General features: G+C 40.6%; 1 protein-coding gene across 4 annotated transcripts in view; it reads left to right on the top strand.

Annotated features, from left to right (window-relative positions):
• GRM5 (glutamate metabotropic receptor 5) overlaps positions 1 to 15,943 on the top strand; it is a 521,853-nt gene that overhangs the window by 438,148 nt on the left and 67,762 nt on the right. For all 4 annotated transcript variants that reach the window (XM_053561783.1, XM_053561779.1, XM_053561781.1 and 1 more), the window contains exon 8: positions 6,631 to 7,570. In XM_053561783.1, the coding sequence (XP_053417758.1) occupies positions 6,631 to 7,570 (940 nt within the window). The remainder of the gene's footprint in view (positions 1 to 6,630; positions 7,571 to 15,943) is intronic.

Here is a 15,943-nt window from a genome sequence, read left to right as displayed (position 1 = left end):
TGGATGGCTTGTGTTTTTTAATCCAGTCAGCCAATCTATGCTTCTGCAGTGGGGAATTCAAGCCATTAATATTTATTGAGATAATTGATAAGTGTGGTAGTATTCTATTCATCCTATTTTGTGAGAGCCCATTGCTTAGTTTTATCTTTTGCATCAGTGTGGAAGTTAGGTTCTGTCCTTTAATTGCTGAGTTCTTACTTTGCTGTTGATCTATTGTGATGGTCAGTGTGTAGAAGAGGTTGAAGTATTTCCTGTAGAGCTGACATTGTTGTGGTGAATTTCCTCAATGTTTGTATATTAGTAAATGATTTGATTTATCCATCAATTTTTAAGCTTAACTTAGCAGTATATAGAATTCTGGGTTGGAAATTGTTCTGTTTAAGTAGATTAAAGGTAGATGACTATTGTCTTCTTGCTTGGAAAGTTTCATAAGAGATGTCTACAGTCACCCTGATGGGTTTGCCCCTGTAGGTCAACTGGCACTTACTCCTGGCAGCTTGCAGAATCTTTTCTTTTGTCTTGACTTTGGACAGGTTCATCACAATGTGTCTTAGAGAAGCTTAGTTAGAGTTGAGGTGAGCTGAGGTCCGATAGCCCTCTGAAAGGAGTGTGTCAGAATCTTTGGTGATATTTGGGAAATTTTCATTTATAATATTCTCTAGTATGGTTTCCATTCCTCTGGGGCATTCTTCTTCCCCTTCTGGGATTCCTATAACTCGTATGTTTGAACACTTCATAAAGTCCCATAATTCTGTCAGTGAGCGTTCTGCTTTCTCTCTCTTTTTTCTGCCTCTTTAACTATCTGAGTTATTGCAAGAACTTTGTCCTCTACCTCCAAAATTATTTCTTCTGCATGGTCTAATGTGTTGCTGATACTTTCCATTGCATCTTTAAGTTCCCTAATTGACTGCTTCACTTCCTTTAGCTCCGCTATATCCTTTCTATATTCTTCATATCATGCATCTCTTATTTGATTCGGTTTTTGGATTTCCTTTTGGTTATTTTCCACTTTATCAGCAGTTTCCTTCATTGTTTCCATCATTTTCTTTGTTGTTTTCATCATGTGTATTCTAAATTCCCTTTCTGTCATGTCTAACATTTCTTTATAGGTGGAATCCTCTGCAGTAGCTACCTCATGGTCCCTTGGAGAGGTTGGTCTGGACTGGTTCTTCATGTTGCCAGGAGATTTCTACTGATTATTCCTCATGAGTGGTTTCTATTATATGTTTTCTTGCTCCAATTTTCCTTTCACTTCCTCTTGCTCTTTAAGTTCCCATGCCTCTGGACTAGGGTTTAGATGAGTCTTTTTGGTACAGGACTAGAAAGATGAGAAGGTTGAAGAGCAAGAAGGGATAAAAGAAGGAAAAGAAAAAGAAAAAAAAGAAAGAAAGAAAGAAAGAAAGAAAGAAAGAAAGAAAGAAAGAAAGAAAGAAAGAAAGAAAGAAAGAAAGAAAGAAAGAAAGAAAAAGAAAAAAGAGAAAGGGGAGGGGATGGGTAAAAGGGAATATTGACAAAAAGAAGAGAGGCACAAAAAGAGGGAGAAAGAGCAATATAGATGTATAGTAGGGTACTTTGACTCAGCCTTTAAAAAACCCAACCTCTTGGGGTGCTAGGTTGGGTTGTTCCCTTGAGGTAAGCAGCTCTTTGCTAGCCTGTTCGGACACAGTATCCCACCTCTACCAACTAGAGAGGAAAGATAAAAATGCTATAAATCAAACCAAAACAAGCAAACAGAAAACTTTACGAGATAAAATTGAGGGGAAAATCAAATAATAGGGGTAGAAGCACTAGCAAAAATGAAGTTCTAATTATTGAAAAAGGCAACAATGGAAAATTGAATTTAAACTAGAGAAATGGAGAAATAAAAGAAAGAAAAAAAGGAAAAATCTATATGGAAAAGGTTGTAATTTAAAAAACAAAATAACAACAGCAAGAGCAGTATAAACATATCTTGCTGAATATTGTCTGGGTGATCTTCTGGGATATGAGATGTTAATCACAATTCTGATATGACTGGAGGCCTCTGCTATTTTCTCAAACCCTGCAGGGTGGTGAACCTAAATCTCTCCTGAGCCATCTTAAAAGGCACTTTAAACTTCTAAACTTGGCTAAGCAGAAGATTTCCCAGTGGAGCGCTTGTCACTAGGATCACTGCTGAAGTGGCTATCCACTCAACTAGTGTGCCAAAACCTGTCTCACTCTGCCCCTGAGGGCTAAGGATGTAAGGTGGCTCAGTCCCCGCCTTTAGGCTGTGCAGTCACTAGATTACTAGCTCCCGTCTGATCCTTGCTCTGGGACCCTGAGGGCGGGGACAGTTCTTTCACAATGGCCCCCTACGGCCCACAACTGAACACTATTAGCTCCATCCACAGTCTGGGGCCCTGGACAACACCCAAAGTTCTCCTCACTCCTGCCCAAGCTCTCCCAAAGCAGTTCAACTGAGTACCAAGTCCAAAAACACCAAAACAGCTCACAGGCAAGGCCTTTCCAGCTTTCGGTTTCACTGCTGCTGTACTTACAGCTGCTGGCGGGATTAGACTGAAGGAGCACATGCAACCACTTGCCACTTTCCACTGCTTTCGTCCTCCTCTTGGGGCCCAGAAGTCTCTCACTGACTCTCTGTGTCCTCAAGGGATGATTATAAGCAGATCCCACCAGCCAGAGATGCCTGGAGTCTTGTCTCCCCAGACTCACCATGCCCAGTTGTAAGGAAGCTGTTACGTGGCTGCCATCTTACTCCCCCCACACACACTTTGCCTTTTTTAAAAAGGAAAAATAATTAGTGTTGTATTTTGAATGTAGGTCAGTTCAAGCCATGAAAATATGGATTATCCTAATTTTCCAGAGCCTTATGGATCAAGCACAAAAGGAGGAAGGTGAGAAGTAGGTAGCTACCTAAATAGATGTTATCAGAAAATGAGCCATTTTCTGGACTCATCTGCATTTCTAGAAAGGAATATAAAGTGCATTTTCTGAGAACCAGAGAAATTCTAATCTGCTTGTTTGAAGGGAATTTCACTGACGTGATCAAGATTATTTAATCTAAACTATAATAACATATGCCAAATTGATTAAACTCATAATAAAACTATAGAATGTATGCACTGTAAATTCTTAACATCTACATAAACTTCCTGTAACTAATCATCACACTAAGAATAAAACAAGGATAAAAATAAAGTCATTAATGGTAAGATGCTCAGTAACTAGAAGAAAATATAAAGAAATTTAAGAAGAATAACTAGGCAAATATTTGTAGACCAATGCAACTAACAGGAGTAATAAGTGGAATTTAAATTTATATCATAATAAATCTAGCCTCATGGAAAGATTCTGAGGTCTGCTAGAATATGCTCTGTGTTAGCAAGGATGCCACCTCTCATTCAAAAGAAATAGATATAATCATAGTTGAGGAAGAAAAAGTATACAATGATTTACTGCTAGGGGACACACTATGCACATGAAGCTTAAAGATATATGCACGTTATTCAGTTAAAGATTTAAAACAGAAAAGCTGAAGTCATGTTAGAAGAGACTGTGACAGGCCATCCAATTAACCACTTCCCTTTAAGTTTCCTATACACCACCTTCATACCAGCTGATCTATCTTACACCTCCCAACACATCCTCTTACTCTGCCATTCCTAATATTAGTGCTCCACCAGACTGCTAGACTCGGCTCTCATCTACATCTGTGAATTTCCTCATTGACTGCAATGATTGCTATGTCTCTTATTTCCACCTGTAGAAAGTCAATTCCTAAAGTAACTTCCACACTGATGCCACTCCTAAGCTTCTCTTTCCACTCCCTAGGTCATAGTCACTTCAAACACAAGACATCCCAAATCAAACTATGTATCATTCCCATAGAATGTGACTCTTGTCCTTCAACAGCCCTCATCTTAGTGAATAGTATTGCCATCAACTCAGAAGCTTTTTCCTTTACTCTTCTGTGTGTCTGATTCATAATCACTTTCAGTCTTAGTTCTGAAATGTCTGTACCAATTGCTTGTCTTCTCTATCACAGTGAGTAGTTTGTGCCCTTATCATCCCTGACTATCCCCTTCTGATATTTATTAGCAAGGAGATGTGTATTTATGTATGATTAATTACATTATATAAAAATAACAGTTTTATATTTAGTCCAAGCTATACAGATTTTTTAAAGTTAAAACACCTTGTTTTAATATTAAATGCACAATTATTTAAAGTAAGAATTCATTTAAAAAAAATGAATTCTTACTTTAAAAAAGAATAAAAAAAATCCCAAAAAATCAATTTTGCAAAGTGTGCTGAGGATCCCAGAGATAACTATTAAACATGGAATTAATTTAACTGTAATATAACTAGTACTACCTAAAACCTGAGACCTTAAAGTAAGAGACCAGAAGGGTAGAAATAAGCAGAATTAAAAAAAAAAATGGTTCGTTTCCTTTACTTTACTACAACAGAGCTAGAATCTGGAGTATTTTGTGAAGAAAATCTGGCTTCTCCCCTACTTTGTATCGTTGTTCCTCTACTTTGCAGTAACCATTGATATTCAAAGCCAGTTAATGTAGTGCCCTTTATCCATGGCATATAGTAAGTTAATAGAAATACCTTGTCCCTATAATAGTGAGGATTTGTTCTACCTTCATATATCAAGGAGAAAACTGTAGCTTAAACAAGGAAGATATGGAAATACATAATCTGGAGTTATGAGGTTTCCATGGCTATCAGGGATTCAGTGCTCCCAGCTGTTTTTCTCTTCTAAACTCAGAATGTTTTATGTCCTTAAAGTTAACCCCAAAGTGCCAGCTAACTACTGGATCTGTACATCCAGCATGTTCATATGGCCAGGAAGGGCAAAAGGGTACTTTCAAGATGAGACATTTTCCTTTATGGAATCTTCTGTCTACATCTTACAGGCTAAAAACTAGTCATATAGCATGTTTGATTGCAAGCTTTGCTAAAAAATATAGTATTTTAATTGACTCCTTTACCATCCCAAATAAGATTAGGGATGTATTGCTGAAAATGAAGTGGATATTTGCAGGCAATCAGTAATCTCTGCCATGTACCTCAAATGCCCAGTGCATCAGATTACTTACCTCCTTTCCTATTTACCTAGTGAAGCTATCTCAATTCTATTAAAAAAATAAGAAGAAGAATCTGACATGAATGGTCCTAGGGCAATGGTTCTCAACTTTGGCTGCACATTAGAAGTACTTTCAGTATCTTTTAAAAAATTGGATGCCCAGGCCACACCAAGGCCAACTAAGTCAGAAACTGATGCAGTGTGATACAGGCTTACCACAGGACAGGGAATCCACATGGCACTGTGTCCTGTCACTTTCTTCTGTTATATACTCAAGTGATATAAAAAACTGCATGACATGAGTAGAGAATAATTTTGGGAGTGGTGGCACTTCCCATACCTGCCAATTATTTGTCTATGGGGTAACTTTTCTTTCAAAATCTAACTGCCGCCTTTTTTTCAGCAGAATTTTCTATAACATCTAAAACACAAGATTCTCTGAAGATCCCAACCTCCTCCTAATGTTGGCCATCTTTGATGCCTATACTCTTTACACACTCCCGTATCAGAAACTCTATATGGCTCTCAAATCATTCTCATAATTGTCCACACCTCTATCTTATCCCAAATCTACATAGCAAACAAAGGAACTTTTAAAATACACACACACACACACATGCACACAGGCTCAGTGCATGTACCTCAGTGGTTAGGGCATTGGCCACATACACCAGGGCTGGCGGGTTTGATCTGGCCCAGGCCTGCTAAACAACAATGACAACTGCAACAATAAAAATAGCCAGGCATTGAGATGGGCGCTTGTAGTCCCAGTGGGCACCTGTAGTCCCAGCTACTTGGGAGGCTGAAGCAAGAGAATCACTTAAGCCCAAGAGTTGGAGATTGCTGTGAGCTGTGACGTCACAGCACTCTACTGAGAGCAACATAGGGAGACTCTATCTCAAAAATCAATCAATCAATCAATCAATAAATCAAACACAAACCTGATCCTCCCATTCCTGATATTCCCATTCCTCAGTTATTATCCCTGGAATAACTTCCTATTAATCTAGAGCTCTCTGAGTTGTAAGATTCCCCTCCTGGCGGCTCCCTGAACTCATTTTAGTCCATGTAACACACGATCGCACAACGGCGTCCTTTCGTACCTCCCTCCTTTATAGTTAACCTCTGCTTGCCAAACAGGTGAAATCCCCAGTCTCAGTCAAACCTGCGCACTCATTTGCTCCTTCCTATGGGGCGACGCCCTTGGTGCCTCCATGAGCAGGGTCCGAACCCATGCCATACTTCTCTATGGCCCTCATTATAGTTGTCAGTAATTATGCCCTGGATTATTTTTTATGCAGGCAGAGAACATGTTCATCATTATTTTGTTTCAGAACCTAGACCTCCTCCCATCACAGAATTCCTATCCAGTAATATAAAGACAAAGGATTTCTGAATGAACATGTGGAGGAATGAGTAGCTGGGATACTGAAATGAGAGTGGTAGATAGGAGGCAAAGTGAAATGGTCATAAGCAGCTGCTTGTAACTTAGAGACATGTGAACCAAGCCTAGGTCTCTCCCCCTTTTACAATACGGGTCTGTGTCTTTGCAGGTTGTGATTTGATCCCAGTCCAGTATCTCCGCTGGGGGGACCCCGAGCCCATTGCAGCGGTGGTGTTCGCCTGCCTCGGCCTGCTGGCCACCCTGTTTGTCACCGCAGTCTTCATCATTTACCGTGACACACCAGTCGTCAAGTCCTCCAGCAGGGAACTCTGCTACATTATCCTGGCTGGCATCTGCCTGGGCTACTTATGTACTTTCTGTCTCATTGCAAAGCCCAAACAGATTTATTGTTACCTTCAAAGAATTGGCATTGGTCTCTCTCCAGCCATGAGCTACTCAGCCCTGGTAACCAAGACCAACCGTATTGCAAGGATCCTAGCCGGCAGCAAGAAGAAGATCTGTACCAAAAAGCCCCGATTCATGAGTGCCTGTGCCCAGCTGGTGATCGCTTTCATTCTCATCTGCATCCAGCTGGGCATCATCGTGGCTCTCTTTATAATGGAGCCTCCCAACGTCATGCACGACTACCCAAGCATCCGGGAAGTCTACCTGATCTGCAATACCACCAACCTAGGGGTTGTCACTCCCCTTGGATACAATGGACTGTTGATTTTAAGCTGTACCTTCTATGCTTTCAAGACCAGGAATGTCCCAGCCAACTTCAACGAGGCCAAGTACATCGCCTTCACAATGTACACCACTTGCATCATATGGCTGGCCTTTGTGCCCATCTACTTTGGCAGCAACTACAAAATCATCACCATGTGTTTCTCTGTCAGCCTCAGTGCCACTGTGGCCCTAGGCTGCATGTTTGTGCCGAAGGTATACATCATCCTGGCCAAACCAGAGAGGAACGTGCGCAGCGCCTTCACCACGTCCACCGTGGTACGCATGCACGTGGGGGATGGCAAGTCGTCCTCGGCAGCCAGCAGATCCAGCAGCCTCGTCAACCTGTGGAAGAGGAGGGGCTCCTCCGGGGAAACCCTAAGGTAAAAGTCCTGGGGACACAGTAGGACACTGTGCCCTATAGCTGAAGCAGTGGCATTTACTTCCAGGTCTTTTACACGGGAGACAGTTAAGCAAAAGAAATGTTAGGAGGCAGGGCCCTCTAGGGCTTTGAGCCCTCTCCTTGAATGGTTTCTGTGGGAATCGTTGGATATGAGTCCAATTACTTAGGCCAAGGCTGGAAACATGGAAGTTGTGGTCTCTAATAAAGCAAAGAGTTGTAGCAAAACAGAAGTGAGGTTGAGAAGGTAGCGAGAACGGAGTTAAGTCACTAAGCCAAGGCAAGGACCTGCAAGTCTTGGGGGGACAGAGAGACCTTGTGGGCTATGTTCTAGCTCACCAGAACAGAGACTTGCTGAGAGCAGATTGCCCAGAGCCGTACTCATGGGACTAGGTTTGCATGGACATGAACTTTACTCAAGCCAGGTAGAGCCCTGGAATGCCAACCACATAGAGACACAAGAATGTAGAATTTATATTTTCATTCTTAATGGCAAGCTGAACTCTTTGGGAGATAAATAAATAATTGAAAATGGAAAAACAACAAAGTAGCTTTGCATAGACTCATCCTGAGCCACTAGTCAGTTTCTGAGTGCCTTGTTGTCTGTAGACCCATCCCACCCTCAGATTCCATATTATGAATAGTGGTTATTGGACAATTTCTACCTGAAAATAATCTGGACCCAAAAGCCAATTTCTTCCCCTTGGAGAGCCCTCCTTATATGATTCAAAAGACAGTTAGATGATGTTATCAGTGACTTAGGAACAAATCCTGAGCATCAAAAAGACCAAACAGATTATTGATAATTAGGAATACGTATGTCCTTATTCCCATAGACTGGGAATAAAGAACAACTCTATTTAAGAAGTATATGTCCAGGGCATCAGACCTGCTAAATCTACCAAGATTTGATAGTATTTCTAGAAGCTAGACATATAAATGGAAGATACATATCTTTCAAATGGAAGATAAATATCTAAATATTGCTTGAACTATTCTCCTACTTAGGTTGCCTGAAAGTCCTATTTTCTATCAGCCCTAATTCCTCAAAGCATGCATTATAGTGATGGTAAAGATACTGTGTCTGCTACGATTGAGAAGGACTCACAAGATACTTGAAGTTTATCCACAAGGTCTAATTCATTTGCATTATTAACTTGTACGCTTGCCTCTTTCAATTCTTGTCTGTTTTCTTCACACTGCTCATCTCTTTCCATCTACACTGTGCAAGATGTTCAACTAAATTGTAATTTGTCGCTTCTCCTTCTTAAATAATCCCCAGCAGTGTCATGGTCTGTACACAAAAGGGCTTCTATATATCTAACATGCTGACCTATCTTCCATCTCCCTGCCTTCCTCATCCCTCTATGCAGCATTCTTTTTCTGAAACTTCTGCAAGATTGTCCTTTCATTTTGGCTAAGAAAATTTATTTTTCAAACTTTTGTTTTATTGGCTTTTCTTCAAACCTTTTCTTCAAACAAAATCTTCCAGAGAAGCCTGATATATAAAAAGGCAGGTTGACAGAGGGAGAGAATTGTGAGTCTACATCTAAGCACCCCCAAAACTCACCAGAGAAAGCTCCTTAGAGAGACAGCAGGGAGTGACAGCAAAGAACACAGGCTGTCCTTAGTTTGTACGCTGCACTTCTGTTTTATCTCTGTGCAACTTTTCTTTTGCTTCTGACAAATTGGGATCACATCCCCTACCTCACAGGATTCTAAAAAGTGAAGGAGGTAATATCTGTGAAGGTTGAGCACATAGGTAAACCCTGTGAAGGTATCAAAGTGTACTGCCTAAGAGTCCTGGGATTGAACACCGACAGCTTCACTTACCAAGTGTGTAACCTTAGGCAAATTCACTTACCCTCTCGATGCTTTGATTTCCCTCTCTGAAAAATGGAGATAATGGAATACATACTTCACAGACAAGTTGTGAGAACTGAATGAGTTAACACATGTAAATGTCCTGTCGCATAGTAAGCATTTTGTAAGTCTTTTCTATTTTAATTATCTAAGTTTCCTCAACTATGAAAAGATATAATATGTATTCAGTGTTCAGTATCAGCACACAGAAAGTACTCAATAAATAGCAGCAGAACCATATAGAATTGTGTTTAGCTGCAAGTAACAGAAGGTGTATTTTCAGAGGACTATACTCTTTGTTTGGGTTTCATTATCCTCATGTTACAGGAAATAGGGAAGGAGACAGCTCATATACCAATGAGCTTTTGGGTCAGTGATGCTGCAGCTAGCACCTGTAAGGCTTCTTCCACCCCTGAAAGTCACCTGTCAGGTCTGCAATCAAAATGATCTTCGTCGCAAGAGAGTATCACAAAAAGCTGTCCAAATCTATGGAGATGTGGATTATACAGTCTGGGTGTTCCAGGGCGTCTCCATCTTAATGCTGTCCAGCCCCTGGCCGGGCAGTCTAACACATTCTGTGTTGCAGTTTAGGCAAAGCAGGCTCGTGGGTTGGGGGGCCAAGGGGGCCTTGTCCACTTTGCTCATCACTGTGCCTCCAATGCCTCCCTATGCCTGGAAGGGTATTGGGCACACAGATGACACTCAGTAATGACCCTTGGTATGTTTGTTGAGTGAATGAATTTGGGTTGGAATATGACAAGTACCTTTTACTTGTCTTCAGTGTCCACACTGCTACTCCCTAGTGGTCCTATTAAATGTCATAAGATTCACCCTGTAATGCCCTGTATTATAAATATCTCTCACACTCCTATGGCCATCAGTCTCTGCTCAAGAATCAGATCATTGATCTCATGCTTTTCCATAGTTGTAATGTTCCCCCAGTAACATTCAATTAATGTTTCATCTATTTCCTATTTTAATGAACAAAGGGACAAACAAACAAAAAACTGTACTGCTAGTACCAATAGAAAACAGAAATCCAAAGGATTTTGTTGCAGTGTTTTAATTTGTTTTCCCTACAGAGCCATGTAATTCTTCATTAGATTTTGCAGTTGGTACATTTGGGTGTTCGAATCTCAAAGAGGATAAGAGGGACTTTTGACAATTGTTGGGTTTTCTTTCTGTAATTTTGACAAATCTTGGGTTTTGTGATTATATTATAGCAGGCTCCAGTCTGATTATATACATACTTCTTTTTTACCATTAACCAGGATCTGGAGGCTTGAGCCTGCTTTGGATGTGCAAAAGAAAAATATATACCATAATTCTCTTGCATCACACGGGTCCCATACCTCCTCTTCTTTTTAAGCCATAATCCTCAGGGAGAGATGCAAACTAAAATTGCTTTCTTCTATAGCTTCCATTAGCTCCTGAACTAAATATTTCCTTCCTCTGATATAAAATCAAGATGTCCTGAATATTTAGCACATTGTAGAATATAACTTGTTTTTCAGGGATTCATCTCCCCTTCAAATTTGTAATTTTATAAAGGTCAGTGTCAACCACATGGTCCACCACACTGTTTAATTAATGGGGAACAAATTAACTCAGGTTTTTCTAGGGGCTTTGCTCATAGCCTCTAGGTTCTTTGTTTTAAAAAAAACATCCTCGTTACTTTCTTATTGTGCCACATCAGACCCTATACCTCAGTAGATATGAAAGTGTTATGTCTTGGGCGGCGCCTGTGGCTCAGTTGGTAGGGCGCCGGCCCCATATACCGAGGGTGGCGGGTTCAAACCCAGCCCTGGCCAAACTGCAACCAAAAAAAAAAAAAAAAATAGCCGGGCGTTGTGGCGGGCGCCTGTAGTCCCAGCTACTCGGGAGGCTGAGACAAGAGAATCGCCTAAGCCCAGAAGTTGGAGGTTGCTGTGAGCTGTGTGAGGCCACGGCACTCTACCGAGGGCCATAAAGTGAGATGCTGTCTCTACAAAAAAAAAAAAAAGAAAGTGTCATGTCTTTGTTTCTTTTGGTGGAATTTCCTGTAAGTAAGCTGCAAATGTGAACCCCCCCGGTAGCCCATTTTATATGTTCCCGTTGAGGTCCTTGGGGGAGAAGTGGTGCAGGCTTTTCATCTTATTTTGTTTCAAGTTCATTTGCTTTTTTATTTTGTTTTACTATGAGAATAGCTAATAAATGTTCTTCGAGGACACAATGATTCATGTTGTTTGTTCTTTTTATCCTGAATTAGTTGTGCTTCTCAGGCTTGAAATCTGTAAAATACCAATGAGCCCACCTCTTGGGATCAAGGATGGGATTAAGATGATAATCTAACTCCTTAAATCTCTAGATAAAGGTCTTTGGGGAGAAGCAGCTACTACCCTGGGGCCAGCCCTGTCTGGCTCAAGAGGAGGCTCGGTCTGGTGTAGAGAGAAGCAGGCTGCCCGAAACCTAGACTGGGCCCTACTTCATGGTGATGACTGTGCATGTCCCTTCCCCATGGCAAAAGCTCTCCATTTTAAAGCCTCCTTTGTAAAAAGGACACTTATTTCCTGCCTAGAGTGAAAGCCATACTTAGGTTTTAGTAAAGTTAGCATATACTCCTGCAGCAGCTGCCTGGAGAGACACTGTGTGCAGATGGGACCACTAATTTATAGTTCTGGCTCCAGGAAAGAGAAGCTGGGAAACTGTCTAGTATAGTCACACCTGGATGTCGACCCAACTGTTTGACCAAACCCTTGTTGAAACTTGAGTCTCTTTTCTCAATTATAAAATGGTGGTTAATTCCTGTGTGGGGCAGGAAATCAGGCAGTAGGGGTTAAGTGTTTAGAATCAGCACATAGAAAGTACTCAATAAATGGTGGTAAACCCCTTAGGAGTGTTTTTCATCCTTTTTTATCTCATGGCACCCTTGAACCTATAGTTAAACTTCCATAGCACACTTTAATTATGTTGCTCAAAAAAAAGTGTAAAAAAAAAATACTTACTGTGCTTTGAAATTCTTTTGAATATAATTTAATTAATGATCTTTAATTTTTTTTTTTTTTTGGAGACAGAGTCTCACTTTGTGGCCCACTGTAGAGTACTATGACATCATAGCTCACAGGAATCTCAAACTCTTGGGCTCAAGCAATCTTCTTGCCTCAGCCTCCCAAGTAGCTGGGACTACAGGTGCCCACCACAATGCCTGGCTATTTTTAGAGAAGAGGGTCTCGATTTTTCTCCAGCTGGTCTCAAACCCCAGAACTCAAGGCATCCACCCACCTCAGCCTCTAAGGATGTTAGGATTACAGGTGTGAGGCACCGCACCCAGCCTGATCTTAAAAAATGTTCACAACACACCTAAGATCCTCTCAGGGTGCACTAGTGTGCCTCAGTACGCTGCTGAGAAAATTGCTGCTGTTAGGGTTGTGTTTAACTACAAGTAACAAGAATGCTCTTTGAGTTTCATTTTCCTCATTTTACAAGACATATGGAAGGAGGACAGCTCCTGGAGTTGGTTCAGTGATGGTGGAGCCAGCACCTCTGTCATTCCGTAGGCCTTTTACTAATAGTTACGAGATGGTTGTCTTGGCTCCATGTGTTGGATACTTTCATTACAAAAAACAAAAGTCTTCTCAGAGTTCCGTAAGAATTGCCCTGTCTCACCAGCCAAAACTGTCTAATACAGTCACAAGAAAGTATGAGAAAGCGATGTGTAGCCTTTTCAGCCTCTATAATGGAAAATGAAAGAGAAAAGGGGGTGTCAAATTTGGGGGATAAGTCAATAAATTGTGTCTACCATAGAAAGTGTTAGTACCTATTAGTAACAGTGGTGTAGTAATAGAAGGAGGAGGCGGTGGGAGTGAATAATAAGGAAGATGAAGTGGAGAAGGAAAAATTGCAACTCAGAGTAGAACCCCAAAACGTTCAGATATTGCCCACCTACTACATCATCACCTTATAGAGATTTTCCTATATATTATTGGTCTGACATTTGTAATTGTCACAAAATATTGCAAGTGGATGGAGCATGCTTCCCATTTTGCAGATGGGGAATTCGTCATCAAACATGGCAAAAAGACGTTCCCATAGTCTCATGATTAGTGAGTGATGGGGCAGTTTTTAATTAAGGTCTTACCTTATGGTCACTAGAGCTGAGAACTTCTTGGGCATATTCTTTGGAATTAGTCTCACAAATTGCTGCAAGAAAAAGAAGCTATTTGGACAAAAATGTTTGAAAAACTATTCCTTTATCGGTAATAAACACTGGGAAATCTTGCAGTACAGAAACCTATTATCCATGTGTTAACTCTTTCCAATTGTTTCCCACACTTACTATGCATAAGATCTATTCTTTTTGTCAACTAACTCTTATACTATTCTGAAGAACTGATATTCCAAAGGGCTCACTTCGGAAAACATCTTCATAAGCTAAGATATGTTTGTTGAAGTGCCTGAAGAGTAATTCACTCTTTTAGTAAGAACTAGGCAAGAAAGAGAAAATTTCTACCTTTGACTGTGGAGAAAGAATAATCTAGAGCTCTCTGAGCACCTAAGGAAAGAATCAAGCTAATTCTAATAGATCTAACAGTCTCCTGGGACATTAAATTGGCTCATCCTAGAGCACAATGAAGAAAAGTGCCCGGAGTCAGTCATTCGACTCACTGAAATAGCAAAGGGTGATTTTTATTTAAAAGGGAATGAGTCACTATAGATTTTTTTCTTATATAGAAACATGCTATTTATGCCATCAATGTATAGAGGTCCCTGTGATTAACATTTTGATTCTAGACACTAATTTCCAGCACAACGTGGTGCACCATCAAATCATTGTCAAGCAGATAATGCCAGGCTTCCGCTTAAGGTCTTCACTTCAGCTGCAAATTGACAAATGAACACAAAACAAGTCTGACCTAAGTAAAGCATTGAATCTGATGAGTCTAAAGTTCTGGCTGTGCAAGACTCAGAATTTCCAGGGACATAGGGCTGGGTTCTAAAATGCAGTAGGTCTCTCATGGCTAAATTAATGACAGAGACCTCGAGCTCTAAATCATAAATTTTCTCAGTAGGTAAAACCCTCCCGTGAGATGCTGGTCAGGTGGCAGAATCGCTACTGTTGCCTCCACCTTAACTTAATTTTAGAAACTGTCATTTCCCACTTTTGTTCTAGTTAACTGATTAACTTTGTTTTAATTAACATTGTCACGAGGGCTGTCTGCTAAGCAACTGCTAGACCTTTCACATCCATTGGCCAAATTATAATATGCCTAGAAAACTGGTTGATATGTCTGAATTGCAATATAACCTAACTACTATCAAAGCTTTGATAATTTCCAGCTGCTTAGTCAATATGAAATGATGTTCATACCCTTTCTCTCTCTTTACACTCCCCCACCTCTTCCTTCTACGTCACCAGATCCTACTTATTTTCCTAGGCTCAGATACCTCAGCAGGACTCCATTGGATTAAATCATCTCACAGACTTCCCCAGGTCTGGACTTTGAAAGCATTTTATTTGCATAGCATACATTTAGCACACATTCTTCATATCTTCCTCATTTATTATAACTTCACAGATATTTACTGATATTTCTTCACTGTGCTAGGCCTTTGGGAAATAGGGATACTTCTCTGTATGCTATGCAGTATTTTCACAACTGTTGAATGCTATCTTCAAGTATTTATAGGCACTATCTCCCCCACTGCTAGTACAGGGCCTCACGTGTAGTAGTGCTCAGTAATAGCACATACAGAAGGAGAGAAGGACAATGAATCTGTTTGGCAGAAGCTCATAGGGCTCATGGCCACCACTGTAGACGAGATTACTCATTTTGCTGACCTGATCCTCCACATATTATCTGATAATGCTTAGTCCTAAATATAAGAAGAAAAAATTTTTTTTCTGAAATCAAACTTTTTGTTTTCCCATCAAACTTCCAAAGAGTGCCTCTTCTGTTTCAATCACTGTTCTGGATATTGAAGATACAGAGATAAATAAAAAACAGTCTTTGAGGAACTCTTGATTTCCCAAGGGAAACAGAATTAGAAACAGACAAGCTCCATGAAATGATATAGAGCCATGTGGACAGAAGTCTACAGGGAGATGAAGAGGCCCAGAGATAGAAGCAGTGAATTCTGTCAGGAATTAGAAATAACATTTAAAAGAAACTAATTTGAACAAGAGAAACCATCTCAGCATTTTCATCCCTGTTGAGAAGGCTTCTCTACTGATGAGGACTGGACAGTGTCAAATTTCCTTTGCCTGGTAGGAAAAACACGTGGTGACCTGATTCCTTCATTCTTGGATGGCTTTCCCTCTGGCCACTCCCTGCCTGACTTTTCACACTGATCCCTTCACAAATTCCTTGCTTTTGAGCTTCTAGCAGGGCAACAATTTTGGTATAAAATACACCTGCCCTACTTCACTCCCAACTTGTACTTGACCAACTCATACTCATCCTACATCTCATTCTGCTGGGAAGCCCATCCTGACCTTCTGACATTGCATCATGCA

Source organism: Nycticebus coucang, chromosome 14 (genome assembly GCF_027406575.1).
Source record: "Nycticebus coucang isolate mNycCou1 chromosome 14, mNycCou1.pri, whole genome shotgun sequence".
Lineage (NCBI taxonomy): Eukaryota > Metazoa > Chordata > Mammalia > Primates > Lorisidae > Nycticebus > Nycticebus coucang.
Note: the sequence above shows the minus strand (reverse complement) of the source record. Positions and strands in the feature narration are given on the sequence as shown.